Here is a 25448-nt window from a genome sequence, read left to right as displayed (position 1 = left end):
GATAAGATAACCACAAGAATCCTGATGAGAATAAGAAAGCCATCAGTGAAGGAAGTTAGGTTCCATGTTGCACGTCAGGGTTGACGAACGTACCAAAATGATAATACTTTTGTGAACTAAAAAAAAGATGCATGTATAGGAGGTGAACCTCCAAGGAATAATTTACAGAAGGGATGGGAAATTTGTAACCCTTCAGACACTCTTGAGAAAGTAATGAATTTCCCAACATTTTAGTAAATGGCCCTGGCGCTGCTAGAATTTGATGGGTGCAGGACTTTAGTGATTTGGGAAGGCGCTATAGGTTCCCCATCTCCAATTTACAGCTGTCTCTGCCAATGAAAGTAATGGGTCAGAGGATCTACGTAGGTCTGATGCCTTTCAGATCAGGGGTACACAAAGAGCTTTGGCTATTACCTTGGCAACCAGTCTCCACTGCTTTTACATTAGGGTTGTGTCCATCAATTGCAACTTAAAAGGGGAAGGGACAGTGGCTGTGGGGGACAGAACTGTTGTGGTTACAATTTATAGGGATATTCACTAAAAGCAGATCCTTCAACCTGTTAGCAGTTTGAGCATTGACCGTGAGGGCTGTGGGGACCTGCCTTGGGTCACAGACTGATTTTGACTCTGTGCCTACGTTTCAGTTTAAGTTGCTGTTAGATCAGATTGCTCCAGTGATTTTGAAATCTCTGGTGGGCGTGGGGAGCAGGGGGAGGAAACTAGGTCAGGCATTGGGTAGTGAGTGAGCCTTAAAGGAATTCTGTCAGATGCCTTTGGGCATAGAAATAACACAGAGGGTCTCCCCTGCATCACGGCCTGTGCATTCCAGGAGTTGCGCACTGGCTGTCAGGGGATCATGCTCGAGCCCTGTTAAGGACTAGTAAGGTTCTATTTTGAGGCCCCTTTCTTCACACCTAGAGGTCCAGTTGTTGAAAGAAAACTTCAGTAGATAGGAGTGGGAGAGTACTCGAGAGAGAAAAAGGAGAGAGAAAGGCAAGCCAGTGTGTTTTGTACCAGGTTTTGTGGGTTTAAAACATTTTATTGCAGCCCCTCCTGCACTTTGATCTTGCCCCCCCTCCTTTACCAGAAAAACAAACACACTTTATCACCATCTTGTACACCACTGAAGAAAAATTTGAAACATCTCTCCCAGATGTTTGGTTTGTGATGACTCAGTTTTTTAAAACTCTTACTGTAGTAACCATGCTCTTTCCAGACAATATCCAGACTCTGAGCCTTGAATCTCCTCCCATGGATTTGGGCATGTCTGATCCTACAGCATGGGCCACTGCTATGAATAACTTGGGGATGGCACCAATGGGGATAGCAGGAGACCCTCTTTTGCCTGGTAAGTGACGTTCTTGGATCATAGTCTTGATTAGAGATAGTGCAAGCTTAACGCTCCTTGAATTGTACTGAGCAGGGATTAAGCGTCCACAGAACACCTGGGACCCATGGCCTGAAGGATGTAGCATTGCTTTCTTGGTGAAAGATTTCTCTGTTAAGAAGACTGGTTGCGTTCTTCTGAAGGAAGTTTCACCAGATCTCTTTGAAACTTTTCTTTTTTCTATATAGCACGTTGTCATTAAATACAGTGGTGCCTCGCTAGACGATGATAATCCGTTCCACTGAAATCGCTGTCTAGCAAAATCATTGTCTAGCGAAAAGCAAATCTCGTCTAGCGAAAATCGGTTTGCGAAGCAGGGACCAAAATTTGTCAAGCGAAATTCCCCCATAGGAATCACTGTTTTGCGAATCGCTATAGCAATAGCAAAAAGTCAATGTCTAGCGAAAAAACTGTCATGCGAGGTAACTGTCTAGTGAGGCACCACTGTAATGCCAAATCACTGGGTGGGAGATTCATTTCTGGAGCTGCCCCAGGCTTTTTAAGCATAAGCCTTGCTTGTTTACATACCTGCTGTGTTTTTCTTCTCAAGTGGCTGTTTTTTCTTTCTTTTTTTTCTTTTCACAATCAACCCTTATCTTTTCTGTAACACATGGCTTGGCTCACCTGCTTCTGACATCTCGAGACCTGTTGCCTTCTGGATGTTGCTGAACTCCAGTTCCCACAAGACCCTGTTTTTCTGGCCAGTGGTGAGGTATGATGGGAGCAGTAGTTGATCAACATTTGGAAGGCTGAAGGTTCTACGCCCTGTTCTAAACCCATTGTTGCATGATCCGCCTCCTTGTACTTCACCTCTTTGCTGGGAAAGAATAATAGCTAAGTAGCAAGTTAGCTTCATGTCAAACATTGTCTTATGTCTGTTGTCTGGTGTGCTGGTATAATGCTCTGAATATACAAAGTACTGTTGATTACAGACCTTGCTGAAGAGGGGAACCAACTTACAGTACTATGGAACTTTGCAATTTCCCCCCACTCTCTTTTGAGACAGTCTTCATTCTCATAGCTTAGAAATCAAACCTGTAAAGAGTTGCATCCTGTGGGTGTAATGAGCCATTTGAATCATTTCTAAGTTTGAAAATGTCATGGCTTCAATTTAGATCTGAGAATCCATTGGATGTTGCTGCCAAGTTGTTGGCTCTTCGGTCCATAAATGTGCCTATGCATTTAGGGTACTACCTAGTAGTACCTAACTTGCAACTATTAGACCTGTTGAATTAATGGAACATACATAGGTTTTCACTCACCAAATCCCATTGATTTAATGGGCTTCCTCTAGATATGACTTACTATTGGATTTCAGCCATATTTTGGGGGAAATTACTTTTTTATTACAGTTCCCTTACAGGAAAGGCAGTTTTGGCAATTGTAGTCCAGAAATTACCTTTCCAAATTCTGCACTTGTATAATAAAATTGGGGGAGGGGCACAACAGTTGAGTTCGGATGTCACAGTACACAATGTTTGATAGCGGGGTACGCAAGTTCTAAGGGTCTGGGGGGGGTTTGAATTTTGACTCGGTACAAGTCAGACGCCTTTCAAAATTATATTTATTTTGGATTTTTAAAAACCGAAAGTGACCAGAAGTTCACTATCGGTTTGAAAAAAACTCCTGGAAGCACACATTATTTATTTATAAACCCTCCTGCTTTAGCTGAGAATTGCTTTTCCTGAAGGCTTCCAGGGACTATGATCTTTTTTTTGGCTTTTTTTATTTCTCCTGGGAGTTGGGGGCAGGGTCTCTAAGACATCACTAAAACAGCTGGGGTCATCCACATTGAGGCCATTGGTGCCTTTATTCCTATCTCTGTTTTATGGTGTTGGGAATGGCCTCTGTCTCCGACATCATATGCTGCATCCCTCTCTTTTCGTCCTTTGTGGCTGCAAGGAGAAGAATGGAAGCTTTTGTTTCTGTGCTAATTCACCATTGTTGGAATCCTAAGTGGCCGTTAATCCTTGCTACATTTTTTTGGAACCAAGCCACATTCATAAATTATGATTTGAACGTGGATTATTTCAAACAGAACATGGTTAAGGTTAATCACGGCTTGTCAGGCTTGGAGAACATGACAAGGCACATTGAACAAAAATGAAAGAAAAAGCTGCATGACTGAAGTACGGTGGGCGAGTGAAGAGTGATGCCCATTTCAGCATTTAGTTTGTTAACATGCACGACAGACATTTTGCTTACATGTGTGACTTTCATTTTGCGTTCTAATTCTTGAGCTGTTGCAGTAAAAATCATCTCACTCATTGGTTTTTCTGTCTTTCAGACTTTGATCCTTCACTTGGAATAATGACAGGGATGCCCCCGATCAATCCCCTGATGCCTGGCTTGGGAATGGTGCTGCCTCCAATCCCTCCCGATATGCCTGTGGTTAAGGAGATAATCCATTGCAAAAGTTGCACACTTTTCCCCCCTAATCCAAGTGAGTTTTGCTGCAATACTTGATGTTCTCCTGAGAGAAGGTGGAAAGAATTTAGGGCAGGAAGTGTTCTAGAGCCAAGCCTTGATTGCTTTCCGAGTCACTCGCCGAGGGGCGAGATAATGTTGGAGGCAGTGTCTGAGCCCTTGGAATTCCACCTCTAACATAATGGGAGTCCCTGCCTATACAGAGAGAAGCACAAATTGCTCTATGATTCTCTGGGAATGGAAAACGAAACTCGACCGTTCTCCATTCAAAAAAAAGAGACCCAGATGGATGCTTCCATGCCCTTCTGTGCACAGGGGGAAACTGAGTGGCTGTTCCTGCTTCTTTCTCTTTGGAGAAAGGGACAGTCCCTCTCAGCATCACTGACTAGAAAGAAGAGTGGATGTTTTTCTTGTTTGTGACATTAAATATCAGTAGTTAAAGCCACAACCTAGATCAAGGATGCACACCTTGTGCCCCTCAGGGACACTTTTCCTGCCCCCAAAGCTACTATACGGATTGCACATCTTAAAAAATCTAAAACCATGTTGTTGGCTCAATCCCCCCCCCATTTCTGTTCTTGGAAGCCTCCAGGAGCTGTCGTTCTGGCCTTGGTGCCCTGTGTCCTCCATTCCAAGTTTGCTTCTGTTTTATTGTTTGAAAACACATCTTTCTCTGCCTGTTGGTGAGGGAGGCAAACATTTGACCCCTAAGCTTGCTGAGGATCCTGATCCCTGTATTGGAATGTCACTTCATGAAAGCACATGAATGAATTGCTGTTTGTGGAATTCCGGTCTAGTGTGTCTGTACTGCCCTGCCGGTTTGATTGAGATGCCTCTGTTTTAAAATGTTCTCAGGCTTTGGAGATTCTGTAGAAACAAAGAATAATTAAACTATCATTGTTACAGAGAATAATTAAACTATACATAGGAGTGTTTTTCAAAGGCTACCCTTTCAGCATCCCGAAGAACAAAGAAGCACAATAACAATGCTCAGTATGCATCAGAATAAACCAACAAGCTTATCAGCAATTTTCCTAATGAGAACTTAGTTTCGTATCACATGTTACAGCAGGCAAATAATCTGCAAGCTGCAGGGAAAAGAAACCGAAGTAAACTTACTGTATAAACCTTTACCCCCCATTTTTGTAATGCCGCTGGTGTTGCTCCCAGTGTTCTTGGAGGTGGAGGGTCTGCATTTGTTTGATGTTCTGAAAAGGGTCACTCTCGCTTCTCCCCAGCATCAACAGAATGTCAGATATCAAGCTCTCCAGTCGACTGAAGGGAGACAGGGATCACCCATGAGAGACATGGGTGTCGAGACAAAAAACTTGGAAATCTGAGAAAGGCTCGGAGAAGACAAAAACCCGAGAAAAGGAAGAGCCTCTAGAGGAGGAGGAGGAGAGTAAGGGGAGGGGAGGGAATAGGATCTAGAAGGGGAGGTAGAGGTAACCGTGTAGAGGATGTGAGAAAGAGGGAGTCCGGAGAAGAGGGAGTCCGGATGGAAGAAGAAGAGAGGGGAGGAGATGGGGTGGAAGAAGAAGGCATGGAGCCTCAGCTTATATAGGTAGTAGAACATGGGAGGGAGGAACTCCAGAAGGAGAGGAAAAAGATACTGAAGGAATGGGAGAGAGTGACCTTCAGGGTGCCAAAGGTTGAGGTAGCCAAACATCATAACCTTCAATCTCCATGCAAATCCTCTAATGGGGGGGGGGAGAGAAAGGCAGGAAAGGTGACACCAGCCACAAGAGCTTCATCTGCCAAGGATCTCTTCACCTGCAATGGCACCGTTGCCCAGAACCATTGAAAAAGCTTGTCAAACTCCTCTGCCCCAAGAGTTGGCAGGCGAAAAGAGGGAGGAATCACCCACTTACTCCCAATAGGGTTGTATGAACCACCCCTGCTGTGCTACCCCATGTCCTGGCCTGTGTAAGGCCCCCTCCTGTGGTCGGACAGAGACCCAGACGTTAAGTCCCTGAAGCCTGTTAGAGCACCTGGGAGATTCGGAACAGATAATGAGACCTGAGCGTTGTAAAGTTGAACAAAAGTCGTTAAATGTTGCTTCTCTTATGGAGTTGATCAATAGTTTAGTAAAGGATGTTTGTTTGCATGAAACCCTCTTCACACCATGGAAATGAATATGAGTGATGGAGAGGTTGGGGGTGCTGGTGGTGGCTGCCAGGGTTGGGGAGTCATAGCTGTCCATGCAGTTTACTTTTAGTAATAATCCATAAGTGGACGGTCATCATATGAACAAAAGATATATATATTTAATGCTTTGGGAATGATGCCATGCTGGAAAGATCTTGGCTTTTGATATTTGAAGGCAAGCAGGACATACTGTATAAGCTCGCCTTGCCTGGCAGGGTAGAATTGGGCAAGCCTTCTGACACTTCAGTATGAATGCAGAGCACTTCTTGTCAAATTGCAGATGAGTGCCAGATGTCTTTTGCTTGGGCAAGCTTCTGGATCAGATTTCTTGTTCCTCTTAGATCTCCTTCCTCCCACTACAAGGGAAAGACCTCCAGGGTGCAAGACAGTGTTTGTTGGAGGACTGCCAGAAAATAGCACAGAAGAGACCATTGTGGAGATTTTTGAACAGTGTGGAGAGATCAAAGCCCTTCGGAAAAGTAAAAAACATTTTTGCCACATCCGTTTTGCTGAGGAGTACATGGTCGACAAGGCTATTTATCTGTCTGGTAAGTAATGTCCATAGCTAATACTAAGAGATAATTCTGTAGATTTGTGTAGATCATGTGCAGCTATGGGTTTTACCTCCCATCCTGTTTCCCCAGTTGCACAATCCTTTTCCTCCTGTTCGAGTTATCCGAGTAAAGAAGCCTTTACGCTTTACATACTGTCGTTATATAGATTATAAATAACCATTGAGAATAGGTCGCCTATATTTCACTGATGTGAAGAGAAAAATGGCATAGTTCAACTATTGAAAAAGCCATACATGCAAGATGTTGATATGTTTTCATTTGTTTAATTCATTCATATTCCAGCTTTCTCTGACAAACAGGACATATAAACACAGAAATATGTCAAGGTTTGTTTCATACATAAAATAAAATTAAAAAAAAATATTTGTTTCGCTAAGGAGTAAGGAGCTTCTCTGTTCCTCTGGCCTTCTCACACAAAAGAAGGCAAGAAAAAGACTCATGTAGCAAACTGTGGGTCATAGCTTTTGAAAGGGATACCCAGAAAGCCAGTTTTCTGAACCAGTCTGGTGTACTTAATAGAAGCATAGAAGATTAGAGCTGGAAGAGACCACAGAGGTCGTCAGGTCAACCCCTCCTTCCAAATCAGGAAATCCTTACCTAAAGTCGTCCAACCTCTATTTAAACGCCTCCTGTGCTAGAGAATCCAGTGCCCTACGAGGTTCCTTCATTGAACACCTCTCACTGTTATGAACTTGTTCTTATTGTTGAGTCAAAATCTTCTTTCCTGTAATTTAAATTATTACTTTGAGTCCTATCCACTGGAGCTGTATTAAACGAGCTTGCCCCGTATTCAGTGTGATGGCCCTTCAAACATTTGAAGATTGCTATCTTATATCCTCTCATTCTTAGGATTAAACATGCTCAGCTAAACATACCCTCAACCATTCCTTACTTGGTTTTGAAAACAAAAACACTTTTCTCATTCTGGTTGCCCTCTTTGAGAGACACTCCAATTTTATGATCTCCTTCTTAAACGGTGGTGCCCAGAAGTGTAATGCTGGGTGTGAACTTGGGAGATCCCGGTTCAAGTCCCTACTGAGCCATGGGGCCCACCGAATGGCCTTGAGCTACCCACTTTCTCTCAGTCTCCTATACCTCTCAGGGTGGAGATACAGCGGGAGGAAGCCATGTAGGCCCTGTTAGCTCAAGGTATGAGTTATACATGTGAATGAATGAATAAGTCAGTTCAAAATGTTGGCCTAACTGGTAGATGCTTTGGCAATACTGGAGAGTAAGTAGACCTGATCCTCAAATGTTGGGGGGGGGGGGAGAGAGATATAAAATTAAATACCAGGATAAACAGTAAATATTATTTCTCTCATGGTCACTGCCAGGTTATCGTATCAGGCTGGGTTCCAGTACTGACAAAAAGGACACCGGCCGGCTCCATGTGGATTTCGCTCAGGCGCGGGACGATCGGTATGAGTGGGAGTGCAAGCAACGGCTGCTGGCCCGAGAAGAGCGCCATCGTAGGAGGATGGCGGAAGATCAGTTCCACCCTCCCTCTCCACCCCCTGTCGTCCACTATTCAGATCACGAATGCATCATTGTTGCTGAAAAACTAAAAGGTACCGGTGTGGCAGCAAAATACAGTTTGCTTGATGGAATCGTAGGGAGCTGCTTTATACACAGAATTTTTGTGCGGTTAAGAAGGACACCCTGCAGATCCCGTTGTGTCTCCTACTTGCTTCTGCAGGTAGGGCCATTTAACCAATCACATGTCTCCAGGGCTCCCTCCCCCCCCCCCCCGTAGGGAGGAGGAAACCCCTGCTCAGTCCGTTCTTGATTCTGCCTTTGCTTCAGGCAGGTCGCTTGCCATAGCTCCTTCACGTAGATTTTGATTTCTATTCTGTATCTTTTTTTAAAAAAAAACCCTTTATCCTGTACAACGTATATACAACTCTGCTGCATTTTCTGCTCTTTTGCCTCACCCACCTGGCCTAATGGATTGAGTCTGTGGCTTGAGGCCGAGGGGGTGAAAAGATGGTGCAGCTCTATCGAGGGGCTCCTCCTCCTCAGTGGAAAACATCGCCTCTGCCCCAAACCGGGCCACAAAGGCAACCAAGGAGACCAGAGAGTTCTCCTTGTTGAAGGAGCATGCCGTGCCCATTCCAGGGTTCAAGGGGTGGCCGGATGCCACGGCCCTAACCACCCACCAGCCCGTCACAGAGTGCCTTCCTCCCTGCTCCCCAAGCAACTTGTTTGTTGGCTTTCTCCCCCTGCTTCCCAAAACTAAAATGCAGAGCAGGTGTTCCTTCTTGGTAGCCCACTTAGCTAGCTTTGGTAAGTTCTGGCTTGCAGGCTCCTTCTCCTCCACTGCACAAGGAAACATTGATATTCACGGTGAGACATTCATTTTGTATCCTGAAAGGGGGACATCCTCGCACCTTGGAATGACAATTGGCCCAGCACAGGGACACCCAACCCCTTGCATGCTTCCCTTCCTATTTGTCTGTGTAGCCTAATAGTATCTACTTGTGGGGGCACCCCACTGTCTCAAGAATGTAGAAAAATTATTTTTGGGAAAGCTTTCTTGGAGTTGTTCTCAAAAAAAGTGATTTTTCTGAGCTCTGGATAGCAGGGATTTTATTGTCCTTTTATGTGCTATTTTATTTTTTTAACTGGGAGTTTCAGTAATTGAACCCGATACCTTCTGCATGCCAGATGGCACCACTAAACATTGATCCCTCTCCACATAGACATACATGAGGGCAGGAGTGGTTGTGGGCTTGGCTTTCTCCAACCACAGCCTTCCAGTATTTTGTTTTGCGTCTCATGAAACCAGTCTTCCCTCACTGGAGGAGATGCGATTTAGACATGCACCAGTGCTCATGTCTGAACTGTGTTTTTCCTTTTCGGAACAGATGATTCCAAGTTTATGGAAGCCGTGCAGACATTGCTGACCTGGATAGAGCGAGGGGAAGTGAACCGACGGAGCGCCAACAGCTTCTACTCCATGATCCAGTCCGTCAATAGCCATATCCGCCGACTTACGAATGAAAAAGCTGCTCATGAAAAGGAGATGGAGGAAGCAAAGGAGAAATTCAAACTTGCACTGTCAGGGATTCTTGCTCAGTGTAAGTTTGGAAGGCGTTCAGCCATTAATCTTCAGTACAAATTAGAAAGTCTTACAACTTCTGGGAAAGTAGCAGAATTTTATTTGTAGATGGGTTATTGGAGAAAGTGTGACAGCCACGATCTTCCTCACCCCAGCCCACAGGTTGCTGTGCACATTGTCTTTTGATTAATTTGGCACGCCAGTGGTGCGGTTGGGAGTCCAGTGCAATGGGACACAGAAGAGGACCTGGTTTCAAAGCTACAGTGACTGGAGATGGTTTAGGTTGTCATGCAGGGAGTTTGAACAGATGTAACATTCTTATAGCAGTTGGTCTGGTCAGAAGACAGACTGCTATTTCTGAACCATATGAACCATTTTGAACATTAGCCAGGGACAGTCTCAGTTTTTTTTTTGTGAGTTTCTGTCTTTTTGGTTTGGTTGTGGGGCTTTCTTACTTCTTTCTCAGTAATGTTCTCTGCCTAGTTCTGCCGCAATCGCGTTGTTTCCTGCATACTGCTCTTATGCTTTCTAAAGAGTGGTGTAGGCAACAAAAGGTAGGTTTCTAGATGAATCCCTCCTCTTTCTGTTCATTTGAGAATCTGCAGGTCATCTTACTAACTGGGAAATTTAAGCTTCAAGGTAATGTACAATTGCTATATTTTCGTCTTCCATCCCATTTTAAATGTTCCCAACTCCCTAAAACCTAGATTTGCCAAAGGGATTAGAATGAGTTTCAAGTGGTTCCTTCAGAAGCCTTGACTGGCGGGGGTGGTGGGGAGATGGTACTTTGTCTACCCAGCACGTGAGCTCCATCCACAGATGGGAAGCTACTGCCAGGATTGGGCCCTGACCCAGGCATTCTGGGGACAGAGGTGACCTCGGATATGCTCAATCCGAAACCCTTCTGCTCTTAGGAGGATTAGGTTCCCCCACTCGTATTGGCCTGGTTCCCAGCGTGATGTTGTGGATAGAGTGACGGACCAGGACTCTAGAGAGCAGAGTTCAAATCCCCACTTGCCCATGGAAATTGACTAGGGAATGGGACTGGTAAAACCACTCCCTTACCTTGAAAGCCCTATTAGGGACACCGTAAGGTGTTTCTGCCTTGATAACACAGAACACACACACACATTGACCAGGAGGTGGTGCAACAATTTTCTTCCCCAGCTCCTTTAGCAGTGACAGAGAAACTTTAAAAAACTCACCACCATTGCAGAGAAGACTGTTTCCCCCCCCCCCCCATGGTGGCAGAGCTTCGGAAGAAGTTCCTTCCCCCACCTCCACTTTGGATTACATGGTAGACAGCCAAGTTTCTAGCAGAGGGCAGCACTGCCGTGGCTCACAGGTTGGAGAGGCTGCGACTTTGGCAGCCACTTGGCAGGCAGTGTGAGAGGTCGGCCTCGGAGAGCGTGCCCTTCCACATCCTGACAGATACCAAGGAATTCCAAAGGTGCACATTTGTAAGGCCTGCCTGGTTTTGATTTTTCAATGGTGTCATTTCTGTAATCTTTGGAACAAATATTGGCCCTCTGATCCCGAAGAAGGTACTGTATATGTTGCAGAGTAAGTAGTAATGGGGGGTGGGGGTAATCTCAACTTGCATCACTTTCCAATTCTTTGGGCAAAATATAAGAGCACTTCTTCCTGTAGCCATCTCTCTGTTATGCAAACCTATGCGTCCTTCTACAGAGCTGCTGCCCCTCACCTAACTCTTTGCTCAGACGTTTGTAGGAAAAGAATTGGAGAGAGTGGAAAAGAGCCTCCGTTGGCCTGCAAAGAGTGGGGCACTATATAATGAATGACCACATCTATAATAATTGGGGCTGTTTGTATTTTTTTAAGAATAAGATTCTGTCCAGGAAAAGCCATGTGTTTTAAATGTAGTATATACAGTATTATGAAAATATACATAGGTGTATAATCTTTTTAGCCATTGTGGGCAGTATTGAACTCTTTAAAAAAAATCTCTTATTCCTTTTCCTGTTGTCTTTTGAGACTTTAGTAGGCTCTGAAGGTCTACTTTCACATCTGTCTCAGCATTAAAGGACTAGAAACTAAACTTCAATAATGAAAGTTTAGATGGTCAGGCGGCACGAGAGCCCAACACCTCCTGGATTCTGAGTCTAGTATCCATTTACAGTTAAACACCTGTGGAGTACACACAGCCCTGATTATTGTGATCCTGTATTTGTGAAGTGGAAAAATAATGTCTCTATATACCAACTTCTATTTTGTATTTGAATATCTTTCTTCCTCCTGCGTTTCTGTCGAACCTCATTTTTTTTCTAACATATCAGCATTCCTGTCCTTCTCATTGAAACACCTTTCTCTGTTTGACTGGGAAAAGAAAAAACTCTGTCCAGTGCAGTTTTTCTGTTATGCTAACAACGCTCCGTGTTCTGGGGATCTGGCATCTCCCTGGGCATCAGATTCTCAGCCCTGGCGTGCTCCTAAAGAGTCATTATAGAAAGATTCGCTGGACTCCTGCCTGACCCCGCTATCTTACTCCTTTGCTCCTTTCTCTTGCCCTTTCCCGGATGCTATTGTGGCCTGGTTGTGCCTGCTGATTTTGACACTGCAGTCGAGCAGATAGTTGCGGTGTACCATTCTGCTTCCAAACAAAAGGCCTGGGACCATTTCACGAAAGCGCAGCGTAAGAACATCAGCGTGTGGTGCAAGCAAGCGGAGGTTGGTATCTTCTTTTTAACGTCTTTAAAGCTCCTTTTCTGGCCAGTAGGCTTAGATTTTAAAAAAAGGCTGGATTTTCCTTAACTCTGCTCCAGAAGGTAAGTAGTCACACAGATGGAGCTTACAGTCCGTCATGCAGTTACAAGATGAGGAAATCGAGAACAGCCAGCAATGGTCACTGTTGTGACGCATGACATAACAGCAGGTCATAGAACAGTGTATAATAATACTGTGATATAAATGATCTTTTGGACCAGGATTAGACCTGTATACAAAGGTAGTCCTGTTTTGTTTGTTACCAGGATGGAGCCAGACATTCATGACACCTTTTCAAATAATGGAAAGGCTGGTATTTTTAGTTTCCAATAATTTAAACCAGGCTGGCGTTGCAACTGCCTACGGTCTCATTGCTCCTTTCAGGCCACCCCTCTTCTGATTTTCATTACTTCTGGTCTTGAGCAAAGGCCCCTTAGGGTCTAGAAGAGCTGTGAGCGGGGAGAGGAAAGTGTGTGGATTGGCTAGTTATGCCCCCTAGAGGCTTTCTAGAACAAGGTCCTTCTCCTGGAGTAGCAGCGCCTGGGGGCTGCAAAAATAGGATTGGGGGTCACATGCATCCCACATGGTACATTTTGCCCACCCTTGGTTTGGTCAGCTGCTGCAGAGACTGGAATTAGCTGTGTGGTTCGCAAGCTACAGATCACCTATATGATGTTGTTGTAAGCAGTCCTGGGTTCTTTTTTAAGAAGAAAGGTGTGTTAAAAAGAGTTTACATGCATCATGCATGCATGCATGATACATATGCATGCACGCACGCACGCACGCACGCACCCCCCCACATACATACATACATACATACATACATACATACATGCATGCATGCATACATACATACATACATACATACATACATACATACATACATACATACATACATACATACATACATACATACATACATACATACATACATACATACATACGGGCATACATACATACATGCATACATACATGCATACATGCATACGGGCATTTGTGAATTATTCTTCATGGTAATAACAGTTTTGCCTGAGCAGTAGAGATCCCCTCCCGCCGAGATTCTTATTTTTCTTTCTCCACGTGGCACTTCTGTGGAGCCAAGAGGAAGGGATCTTTTGCAGGTATGGTTTCAAGAAATTCTGTGGTTTGAGAAATCCACAGCAGAAACGTTAGTGTGCCTAGTGTTTCAAAGTGGTGATGGGAAGTCAAGGCAGACTTCCCCAGCTCAGCACCTAGGGAGGCATTAGACTACAAGTCCCATTACCTTGATCATGATGGGAGCTGTAGTCCAACGTATTTGTACACTGTTAGGCTAGGGAAGATATTGTGAACAGCTGTAGGTAATCTGAATTTCTTAGAGCTTTAGGTAAGCTCAGATTGTGTGTGAAGATCTGAAGCTGGAAAGTTTCAGCCATGTGCTTTGTTGGGAGGCACATCAAACTGGAGAGAACAACATCAAAGATACAGCGTGGTGCAGTCCCTCTTCTTCTTCACCCAGAAATTTCAAGTTACGGCCCTTGATCCCACACAATGGGATTCTGTTAGAGACTTACAGTATACCCTTTTGCTAAAAAAAGAGAGCATTGCTGGCATGAAAGCCACATAACTTGAAAGACCAGTCGACACCTGTGCTTTCTAACGTTCTGAATTTCACAGTGGCAAATCAGCCAACTCTTAGGTCTGTCATCAGGAGGGGAAAGCAGCTGGGCGTGTGTCATTTATAGCAAATTTGACAAAAGCTGTGGTTCATGCAGATTTTGGCAACTTCAGGTAAGTTATTTTGACAGTAACTGGTGACAGAGAGCAAGCATTTTGGTGCGCCATTTTATGGGCAGTTTCTTCTCTGGAATAGGATTAAGGGATGAAATAAAAGGCAAAACGGCCCCTGCCTAGCCTTCAGAATAAATTTGTACGCTGTTGTGACTTCAAAAAGTGGAATATTAAACAATTCTGACAGACCTTTGTATGACTTTGCTGAAGATGATTGAGTTCAGAGAGAAAAAAGGGATTATATACTATTTGCATTAACATGTTCATAAATTCCAAATGCGACATACTCTGGAATGAGGTATATGCATACATCAAGTGGCATTATCTGTATCGATCTAAAAGCATATCTAGTGAGAATCCAATGAAGTTCTCTTAAAAGCCAACTGTATATGTACACAATAGAGAAGCAGTGTGTTTGTGCCACTTGTGGGTTGGCTTGGTTATCGCAGAATAAAATATGCTGGTTTGGGGAACATAATAAAAGTCTAAATTTACTGTGGGTTAGTTTTGAGTAGTTTAATATACCATGTTTCCCCGAAAATAAGACAGGGTCTTATATTAACTTTTGCTCCAAAAACGCATTAGGGCTTATTTTCAGGGGATGTTTTATTTTTTTCATGTACAACAATCTACATTTATTCAAATACAGTCATGTCATCTTTTGGTTGCTGCACAAGGGTGGAGGGTGAGCGTTCACTTAACTGGGGCTTATTTTTGGGGTAGGGCTGATATATATCATTTTACAATATATATACCCTGTTTTCCAGAAAAATAAGACCTAACCTAAGCCCTAGTATGATTTTATATATGGCACTTGTCCATAGTGGACCAGAAGCAGTTTAGAATAAATGCTGCATAACAAATTATAGTATCAGAAATAGCAACGTTACAAAATTCATATAGAACAGGGCCAGTGAGGCAAAATCAGCAGCATTATAAGTTCAACATCAGCCATTTTGGCTTGTTTTTTAAAATGAAAAAGCTTTTTCATTTTTATAACAAAAAATTTCCCGTTCCACATTTCCATATCGTGCCAGATTTGTAGGTGAGTAAGCCTGGAGCTGTAGGAAATGGCAACATGGAACGTATGGTAACTAATAGAAGGATGGAAAGGAAGGTGTTGCTTGGGAACATGTAGGGGGAGAAGCAGGCCAGTCTCCCAAAGGTATTGGAACTTCTATTTGGAAAAAAAAAATCAGGTGGCCAATAATGAGGAAGAGTTTTGTTTCCCTGACATCCTTAATCAAGGTAGACAGTAGTGGGCAATATAAATGGTATAAAGGTCCTGGTTTTCTGTGAATCCCTATTGCCTAGGAGAAAGCTATTCTGTAAGACAGCCACTGTTAAGGTTGTCATTTCTACTTACCTGCCATATAGTTTTTCCTTGCAGTCTCTAGCAGTTATTCGCTTGCCTCTCTTGTAAAAATGATAAATGCAGCTATCCTTATCTGTAGTAAGAGCTGAAGGTTGACAGGGTTTCTTATTCTAATTTGCAGAGAACAAGCAAGAGCATGGGCCCAGATCTCTTGATTTCATCCTTCTTGCATCTGATGCCTGATGTCCCAGCTCTTCCGACAGATAGTCCATTATCTTTCTTAGTACTAGGCTGGTGGTCTGTAGGTCAAGGTTTGAATGTAAAGGTCTTGGTTTATACATGAGCTCAATCACCCATTTGAGTTACTCTTGGACTCTCTGTCCCTCCACTAATAAATTACAGCAGCAACAACAAAACATCCACAGGATTTGTTCAATGATGAAAAATGACAGGGAGCACAAAAGCATATTGGAAGTGCCCTATGACTTACAATGTCTTTCTCTGTTTTTCTTGGGTTTCCCCAAGTTATGGATTAGGACTCTGGAAACCTGGGTTCAATTCCCTGGCTGGGAGTGTGGAACTGGTAAATCCACTCCTTAAATTTCTCACCTTGAAAGCCCTGTTAGGGTCACTATAAGTCAGTGCTGACTTGACAGCACATAACAACAACTCTCTCTGTGTATAAAGAATCCAGTCCTAAAAAATGTTCCACACCTGTAAATAAATAACACATTGGTTCTGCAAATTGGTAACTTACCTGATAGTGTAATGTTCTGGACAGTTATGTCTAATGCCCTCATGGGTCCTCTTCCCCTCTAAATTTGTTTCTCCTCTTTTTCTTAGCACTCAGAGGCAAAAAGTAGCATCTCTTTTCAAAAACACTCTTTAAATTGTAGGAAATTCGTAACATACACAATGACGAGCTGATGGGCATTCGACGAGAGGAGGAAATGGAAATGTCCGACGAAGACATAGAGCCACCAGAGACCAAAGAAACAGAAGAGTCGGGTAAGATACAGAAGCGTCAGCCAGAGGAACTGGGGCAAGGTGGAAAAGGCAGCCACGAATTCCAAGATAAGGGGCAAACAAAAATCGGGCTCGGGTGTTCTGATTGAACAAAAACAAAACAAAATGTAGCCCCAGGGGAACAACTAACCAACCAGGGATGGGAACTTGTGAGTTGCCAGTCACAACTCTTGCGTTTGACTCAAGAGACACCAGCAACTTGACTCGGCATCGGCTTGGGGGCTTCTGGGGGGTGGGATTTGGGCCTGGACTCACGACTCAGACCCATTTATCAGAGTCACGTTATTGAGTCCCTGTCCACTGGCTAGCACATGCGCCGTCTGAGTCCCAAGTCCAGGCCTTGGAGGGGCAGGGCGGAAGACTCTGAGACTCAGACTTGAGGCTTGGGACTCGGGACTTGAGTCTCTGTCTTGGGACTTGGTCCCAAGGACTTACTAACATCCCTGCAACCAACCAGAGACAGCCCCAAAATTCCAACTGTGTGGAGGGTAAAGCTAGCTGTCATGACTCACTACAGCAGTGGTCCCCAACCTTGGGCCTCCAGATGTTCTTGGACTTCAACTCCCAGAAATCCTGGCCAGCAGTGGTGGTGAAGGCTTCTGGGACTTGTAGTCCAAGAACATCTGGAGGCCCAAGGTTGGGGAAGACTGCACTACAGTACAACCCCCTGGGGACAGTCTAAAACACACTGGGAGCACTACACAGAAGCTATCCACTGGCACAAATCACTGCAGGTGATGGAGCTAGTAGGAAATGCTTTGTTCTTCTGGTGGACAGCAGTTGAGTGTGGTTGAGGTTCCAGTGCCCCAAGGCATGTGTGTTCGCACGCCTACACAGATGAGTCTTAGCTGTCCAGTTTACAGGACAAGCCCAGTGAAGTGGAGCTTTTATCCACGAAAGCTGTTCACATATTGTATGTCGATTTTGAGTGGTCTGTAAAAGTGTCACCCATTCTTGCATTGGTATTTTATGGGCTTGGACCCTGCAGCTCCCTTTTATCCAATTGATAGGTGTGCCATAAGGATAAAGAAAGGGAATCCAGGCTCGCTCCGTGGCTGCTGTTCTTTTTCCAGCAAGCAAAGGGAATTTTATTCAAGCAGGCTTTGGACCTCTAAGCTAATTTGCTCATGAAGTTGACATGTAGAGGTCTGAGAAACTGCCTTATGCTGAGCCTAACCGTTGGTCCATCCAGCCCAGGACTGTTTCCACTGACAGGCAGCAACTGGGTTTTCAGGGGAGGCTATTTCCTAACCTTGCCCAGAAATACCAGGGACTGAATCTGCAACTCTCTGCATACGGAATATGAGCTCGGCCACTGAGTTATAGAATGTTTAAGGCTCCAACTCCATGCTCAAACACTGGGCAATTTATTTGCAAAGGCTTTCACGGCCGGGATCTAATGGTTGTTCTGGGTTTTTCGGGCTCTTTGGCCGTGTTCAGAACATGGCCAAAGAGCCTGAAAAACCCAGAACAACTGGGCAATTTGCTTCACTTATAAAATGGATGGATTTGAAGTAATTGTACTGGTCACATTATGGAACAACTGGGTCAAATTGGTCCAGCCTGTTTTTTGCACCCAAAGTGACTTTTTTCTCTCTGCCATGGGGTGGAGTGGGGGTTGCTTCTACTATTTCAAACCAGAACTAGTCCTGTTATTGCCAGGTCCTAATTATTATGTACACCCCATAAAGGGATTGGCAGAGGCAGGACCAGAGGAAGGAAGGAAAGAAAGAAGGTGAGGCTTTGGGCTGGAATGCCAAAAACATCCAGTATGAAGGATGAACTGAATCAACGCACAGCCCCTATATGAACACTGACAGCGATTTCAAATATAATATGACTACAGATCAAATCGCAGCAAAACTGAATTGTACTTTCTAGTGTAGTTGCATCCTTAATCTGATGGATGCTCTTACTGCTTTGTTTTATGGGATTAATTTTTTATTGGATATGTCTTGTGATGTTTAAATTATTATTTTGTTCTTTTCTCTGTATTGTTAGCTGTCTTGATCCCTGTTTAGCGGAAAGAGAGGATGAAAATCAAAGAAATAAAGAAGTAAAACACGAGGCACATATAATAACACAAAGATATCCAAGAAATAATTCAAGTGTTTAGTTAAAAGGAGACATTCTAGAAAATAAGTACCCCTTTTACAAAGGGAGGGAGCCTGCAAGAGTTACTTTTTGGACGAAATCTTCTAGGGGCCATGCTAGCCAGGGAAATGTAGTATTTGTCACCCCAAACAGCTTGACAGTCTAAATGTAAAAAAATTGACGCAAGACAATCAGTGGTTCCATTTCTTTCTCTCCTCTCTCTTCCCACACCCCCAAGCACTAGTATTACAGACAGAAGCTCTGAAAGAGGAAAACGAGAGCTTACGGTGTCAGCTAGACGCCTACAGGAATGAGGTGGAGCTTTTAAAGCAGGAGCAGGGCAAAATGGGCCAAGATGAAGACGTAAGGAAGGACCAGCAATTGGTGATCCTCCAGCAGGCTTTGCAAGGCATGCAGCAGGTAAAGCGTTCCCTTTTTCCCGTGAAAGGAAATCATCACTGAAATTCTTAGACTGTACAAAAAGAGCGTCCTGTCTTTAAGTCCTTCTTTTGTAGCAAAAGGTGAAAAAGTAATGCCACTGGGAAGTTTCCAGATACCGGAAGTCATTTCCCAGAATTGTAACATATGAAAGTTCTGCTCCTAGAGTGAGGATGTCGTGACTCTGGAAATACTCAGAAGTCAGGGAGCTTTACTCTGTCTGAAGCCACTTGAAAGTATAGCACCCAATGAGTCTCTTATCTTTCCTTCCAGCTGTGTGGCTGCAGTTTATCAACAGACAAACTGCTGCCACAGTTTGATAAAGGGTCCTAGGACCATTTGCAACCCTCACTCTGCAGTCCCTGTTTTCTTGAGGGAGGAAAAGTGACTAGCCACTCCTTGAACCCTCCAAGAGTGGTCATTCACCTTTCAGAAAGATTGCAGTTACCCACTGTACCATTTGACAACAGTAAATGTGTTGCTGTTTTGTTTTTCAAAAGTGAAGATGGAGATTGAATATCCAGTTTTGGATTTTCGTGGAATTTTGGTTCGTTTTTTTCTCTGTTATTGTCTTTTGCTTTTTGTCTCTTGCATTTTTGGCAACCTGATAAGTTCCTGGAGGACCAAAGGGGACAGAAATTTGCCACCGGGACTCACAGAAATCCCCAGCTCTGAATTTAAAATGATCTAATCATGTGGACCTGGAGGAGTTTGGGTCTGCCCAGTGATATCTGTATCACTAAAGAATACATGAAATGTTACGTTTTTAAAAAAGCTCTTTCAGGAACGTTATTCAAATCTTTCAATACAATGCATGCAAGAGGGAGGGCAGGTGCTCCCTTGAGGTCACAATTGTAGATGCTTTACTCTTCGAGAAAATGATCTTCAGGTCAATTTCCAGCACATCCTCTTCACCAATAATCTTTAAGAAACAAAGTGATACACGCAGAAATAGATGAGCATCTGCTCCATGCTTGTAAAGGTCTGGGTCTAAAGATTATAGAATAGATACAAGAACCTTCTTGGTAGTTGATGCAATGTCATGGACCTCTCTTTCAAGGGAAGCCAATCCCTTACCTTACCAGATAAGAAATCTCTTATTGAGACAGGCCCTTAACAATTGACTTGTTGCTGATGAATGGACTTTTAACATATAGCTACGTTACATATGGATGTACTTTCAAGTTGGTTTTAATTGAGTTTTACTAATACTATTTGATAGTGTTCAAGTATTGTAAGTTTTAATGTCATAATGTGTAGTACAGGTCCAAAGTACTTTTTAGATCATTGTGTACTAGACAAACCATCCTACAGGGATAGCTGCTGGAGTAAAACTTGCAACACTGTGATCGCTTGAAGACTGACATGTCTGACATCTGCAGAGAGTAGCCCATGAATTATAATAACCCTTGTGAAGAAGTTGAGGCCTTGGGGAACACACAGTTTGGGTGTATGCACCTTGGTCTTTTGTAACTTCCTCGTTTTCTATCTCGGGTTAAAAGGGTTATAATTGAACTAAATAAAATGGAGTGTTGCTGCTCCTGTTTTCCAGAATCTCCAAAAACTACAAGATGAATATGAAAGAAGAGAGGCTGAGCTAGAAAAGATAAAGGAAGAAAAAGCCCAGCTAAACAAATTGCTGGAAAGCCTAAAAGAAAAGGTAGGAGTTTTTCTGAGACACTTCTTCCATAATAGTTACCTGGGCGCTTGTGTACACAAGGTGGGCTTTTCTCTTAAGTGCTATGTAGAATGTTGGCTTGACAACATTCCTTTCAAGAGGCTGGGGGAAAGTATTTGTGTCTGCCACTGCAGTTGAAAAACAACAGCAGATAGATGGGGAAAAGCACACTGCTGTCCCTCAGTATATCAAAGAACACGATTTTGTACACATCCACCAAGAAGAAAGCAAATGGATGAATTGAAGTTTCTGAAACTAGCGTCCTTGTGTCCAAGGAAGGACTTGAAGAAGCACTTAACTAGGAGGAATATATTCATGATTTTTTTTTTTGCCAGATGTGCTAAAAGAATTTGGCCAAACTAGAATACTGTGCACATTGACTTAGATTGGATGGGGAGCACAATTTGTTGCTAAGCCATAGCCAATGAAGTATTATGGGCTGTTTCCGCCTGATACCAAGAGTGGTATATTGCTTGAGATGATGAATTTTCCTTTCTCCAATTGAATATAGCAAGAAGTAACAGCTGCTCCAGAGTGGAGGAAAGACTCTGCTGATCAACAAGACCATGTGAGTATATGGATTTCTCTCTGAATGCTTTTGAATGATAAGGTTTTTGTACAGCCTTTATAAGCTGAAGTTCTAGCCTAGTGAATTTATATATTAGCCCAGACTCTTTACTTTGCAGCAGGCCATGTTTCCTTTACTTTGCCAAAAGCCCTAGACTTGAGGTTCAATCAAGAATCATGGCCATAGCTTTGTCTTGTCAGGCTTGTGCCTTTTCTACTTCTTCAATGGAAACGTGGAGTTCCTTTATTTGGTGACACACAGTTCCAGTCACTATGATGACAACATATTGGTTTGTGATCACTACATATCTCAAACGTAATCAGTTTTCACCCTTATTCTTATCAGATCTATTAGGACCAGAAAAAAATTGAAATTGAGTGAAGGGGCAGTTTATATTTAGCTATGTTTTTGTTCGTTGCTGCTTAGGAATCGAACATAAGTATTTTGCTGGGTTGCGCCTACGTCTGCCCAGTCCAGCATTTTGTATTCAGAATGCCTCTAGGATGTCTGGGGGTGCTTGGACTAAGACTCCCAGAAATCCTGGCCAGCACAGGTGGTAATACTTTTGTCGGTTTTAGTCACCTAAACACCTGGGGACCCACGACTGGGAACCACTGCTCTAGAGGCTTATGATAATGATTTCTACTCATTAATGACACGTTGTGGAGAAAAATGCACCCATTACTCAGCCCTGGCCTTCGGTTGCTGATTTTGGCTTTCTGTTGTTAACAGAGATGTGACTTATTGTTGGACAAATAGATATATCCTTTTGTTTTCCATGAAATGTGTGAAAAATTTGTAGGCTGAAATCCAACTGATATGCCCATCTAGATTTGATCCATTGAATGAATTGTGTTTATATCAATGCTGATATAACACTGGGGATTATTTCCATGGATCTACTTTGGTTGGGACGAGCAGTCGGATTTAGTAGCCATTGTGAAGTGTAAGCAAGTTAATATTAGGGAGGGTGGCAGTCAGAGTCTGTTGTTTTACTTGGGAATGAGATCTGAGATATTTCTCATCTCCCCTTCCTTACCTGCACTGTGTTCATCCTGTAGTTTTTAACAGTTAATTGTCTGTTACCAGATACTTATTTTTGCATTGTATAAGAAGCAGTGGATGTGTTAATTGGCAGGTGGCTGCGACAGAAGTTATGTGTGAGAAATTAATTGTCCATAATTATCTTCAGACTAACACTTTGTCGCCGATGTGCTCAGTGAGCCAGGAGAAGGACAGCGTGCTTGAAAAAGGATTTAGCACCAACCCCATCAAGTCGGAAAGGGAAGCATTATTAGTAGGTAAAGAGACTATGCAGCAATATGGGTAAGACCTGCCAAACTTCAGGAGGGGAAACTGGCCTATCTTGTTCTTTCTAGCTTCAGAAGCCTTCCTTGATTTCAGACAGGGTCTTTCTCAGTTGTGGTTGGAGATCCTGGAAAATGAACCTGGGGTCTTCTGCATGCAAAAGATTTGCTCCACCACTGAACTGTGGACCTTGCTAGAAAAGCCATGAAAACATGAAATTGCCTCCAGGCAGCCATGTTGAGGTACTATGACTGGCAGTGGCCTTCCAGGGTATGAGATGTGGTTTTTCCCCAAATATTTGTCGAAGCTGAACCCAAGGGTTGAACCTGGGACCGCTTTTGTGAGAAATACAGATTATCCCTCATCTGAACCCGAGCTCACTTTTGTGCAAAGCATGGATTGCCACCTAGCTATGTGGACATAAAGTGAAAAGGCATCAGCTTTATAGACTGAAGATGACAAGACCTCCTGAATACGTTTTGAAATGTACTGTACACAGTCTCATTTATTTTTATATTTAAAGCTTCCTCGTATTTGAGCACTAGCCTACAAACCTAGAAGTGAATAAGCCAAACCCATCTCTCCTCAGCACCTAAAAACCAAGCCCTAAAGCCAAACATTAAACTGAAACTCTCCATTTGCTTCCCCCTCAGAGGCCTAGTGCAATTTTTGGCAGGGTCATAATTTCTGGATAGTTATTTACAAGACTAATTCCAAACATTCTTGGAAAGCAAATTGGCCTTTTTCTTCAAAAGACGGAAGGTACTATCCAAAGAAAAGCCATTCCGTTTAGTAGAAACAATGACATGGTCCTGAAGCAAAAGCAGGTGTTAGCATCTGTGGCTTCTGCTCCAAAGGCACAGCTTCACCCAGGTTGAGTCCCACTGGAACATACTAGGCTGTGGAAAAAACCTGCCAGCCAGCCTTTCTCACAGTTCTAGAAGCAGAGTTGCTGCTGCTGACAGGGTTTTTTTTGGAGGTCACTCACTCTTAGGGCTGCCATAAGTCCGAAGCAGCTTGAAGGCACCTAATAAGAACAGCAAGTGGTCTTGATGTGGATGAGCAGTGGTTGGAGCCTCCTGAGGGAACCCCCTCCGATGTGCTTATACTCTGTTGTGTGGGCGTTCTGAGGTTCCTCCCCAGGGGTTTAAAAGCAGTGCCTTGTCAGAGATGAGTTTGTGCTCTGCTGACCTCTGAGTTCTGGAAGTAACTCTGGAAACATTTCTCTAGGGATAATCTCCACCTTTCTGCACGTCCACCCGTTTGGAGCAAGCATTGAATATATCTGTTCCTACCTCCAGCGCCTTGATAGTAAGGTAAGTGCTGGCACCGCCATCTGTTGGGCAGATTTAAGGGTGCGCTCCAGACCCTCTGTGGCACCTTTAAAGGCACCTCAAACTAGAGGCAGTCAAGGTGCCTCACCTGACTTTCCAAGGGTCGACGGGTCCACCTCCCTTTTCCATGATATATTGTGGGGAGCAAGGAGGAAGGGATGGCTCTTGCCTTTGGACCACTTTGGGAACAGGCTGGTCCACTCCATTTCCTGGTGGCCACAGGAGATGTGGGCGGTAGTGAACCAGCCCGCCTCTACCTACCTCTTTTGGATCGCTGGCAGGAGCTACTTTAAAGTGTGGGTGGGAATTGCTCTGTTTTCCTTTGGTTTCTAGCATGTGTGATCACCAATAATGAATCAAAGCAGCCCTGTTTCACCCAACAGTTCAGTGCTATATCACTTGAATAGCAAGACAATGAAGTGATATAAATGAAAAGAATTCTCCTGCTCCCTGGGGGGGGGGGAATAACAGACTCCATTTGGCCTGATCAAGCCTGGGATAGCTTAACTGTCTAGTCACATGCTACGTTTCTTATTTGTAGTCTCTGTAACACACAAATGAGTTTTGGTGAGAGCCCTGCCTGCATACGATCCTGTCCTCCCTCAGTTCCACTGTCCACCAGAAGAGCAGCTGGTAATGGACAGAAGGGAAGAAAGTGACAAGGAGACAGCGTATAGTGAGCTAGAATAAATGACTGACAAAGTACTGTATAGGACTGTTATATGTTGCTAAGAGAGTCCAGGAATCTACAGTATTGTCATTCAAACTAGCCATGACTGGCTGGTGGTTGTGTGTGTGTTTGGAGCCTGGAATTCTTAGCATCACACAAGGTGTCTAACATAGAACCTTTTTAGAAAGATGGCAGGTTCAATCCCTTTTATTTTGAGCAATGCTGTTTGCTGTGATGGGCCTTGCTTCTCTTTTGTAGATTTGCGCTAGTGAAGTGGAAGCTCTCATGACGCGGCTCCAGCACACCTTCAAGCAGGAGCTGAGTGGAGTTGGCGCAAGCCTAGAAAAAAGGTGGAAGTTCTGTGGCTTTGAGGGGCTGAAGATGACGACATGACCTCAAAGCCAAGTTAGGACTTTTGGGACGCCTGCCATTCCCCAAGATGTGCAGGTTGCTGGGTGGGGTGGGGAAATGAAGAGCCCGCATGTTGCACAGATCTGGGTTCTTTGCTGCCACAGCGGCTGCTTGCTTTGCAGTCCTTGAACAGCACCAGGAAAACTTGGGGCCAATTCTTAAGGGCTGTGCAAATATTCCAGTTGTCTTTTGTTTGTTTCTCTTTTGAGATTGTTTGTCCATAACAAACTGAGCCCATTTGCAACGGTTCATTCTGGGATCAGTCCAAACACTGTTATTTGGATCTTTGATACTTTTTACAAATACTGTTGGCTTAAAAAAACACACACAAAAACAAAACAACAGAACACGTTTTCATAGCTTGTTTGTACATGCCATTCTGAAGTCTCTGTTTGTCCTCAGAATGATTTGACTTTTTGAGAGCAGTGCTAAAATAGGATATTGAGCAACCGGATGACACTTTTTTAAAACTCCAAGCATTACTTGATAATAAAAGAGACATGTTTACAAGTAGAAA

At 43.7% G+C, this 25448-nt stretch overlaps 1 protein-coding gene across 7 annotated transcripts in view; it reads left to right on the top strand.

The window, feature by feature from the left end:
- ENOX2 (ecto-NOX disulfide-thiol exchanger 2) overlaps positions 1-25448 on the top strand; it is a 40159-nt gene extending 14711 nt beyond the window's left edge. For 4 of the 7 annotated variants that reach the window (XM_072981457.2, XM_072981462.2, XM_072981459.2 and 1 more), the window contains exons 3-15: positions 1217-1348; positions 3675-3830; positions 6304-6510; positions 7872-8105; positions 9402-9614; positions 12177-12283; positions 16301-16412; positions 18763-18944; positions 20515-20622; positions 21152-21208; positions 22347-22509; positions 23747-23832; positions 24779-25448. In XM_072981457.2, the coding sequence (XP_072837558.2) occupies positions 1217-1348; positions 3675-3830; positions 6304-6510; positions 7872-8105; positions 9402-9614; positions 12177-12283; positions 16301-16412; positions 18763-18944; positions 20515-20622; positions 21152-21208; positions 22347-22509; positions 23747-23832; positions 24779-24913 (1892 nt within the window). In that variant the 3' untranslated portion in view covers positions 24914-25448. The remainder of the gene's footprint in view (positions 1-1216; positions 1349-3674; positions 3831-6303; positions 6511-7871; positions 8106-9401; positions 9615-12176; positions 12284-16300; positions 16413-18762; positions 18945-20514; positions 20623-21151; positions 21209-22346; positions 22510-23746; positions 23833-24778) is intronic. The other 3 variants (XR_012081465.2, XR_012081464.2, XM_072981458.2) reach the window with 3 other exon arrangements.

Source organism: Pogona vitticeps, chromosome 11, assembly GCF_051106095.1.
Source record: "Pogona vitticeps strain Pit_001003342236 chromosome 11, PviZW2.1, whole genome shotgun sequence".
Taxonomy (NCBI): domain Eukaryota; kingdom Metazoa; phylum Chordata; class Lepidosauria; order Squamata; family Agamidae; genus Pogona; species Pogona vitticeps.
The sequence above is the reverse complement of the archived record's forward strand: the minus strand, read 5'-3'. Positions and strand labels throughout refer to the sequence as shown.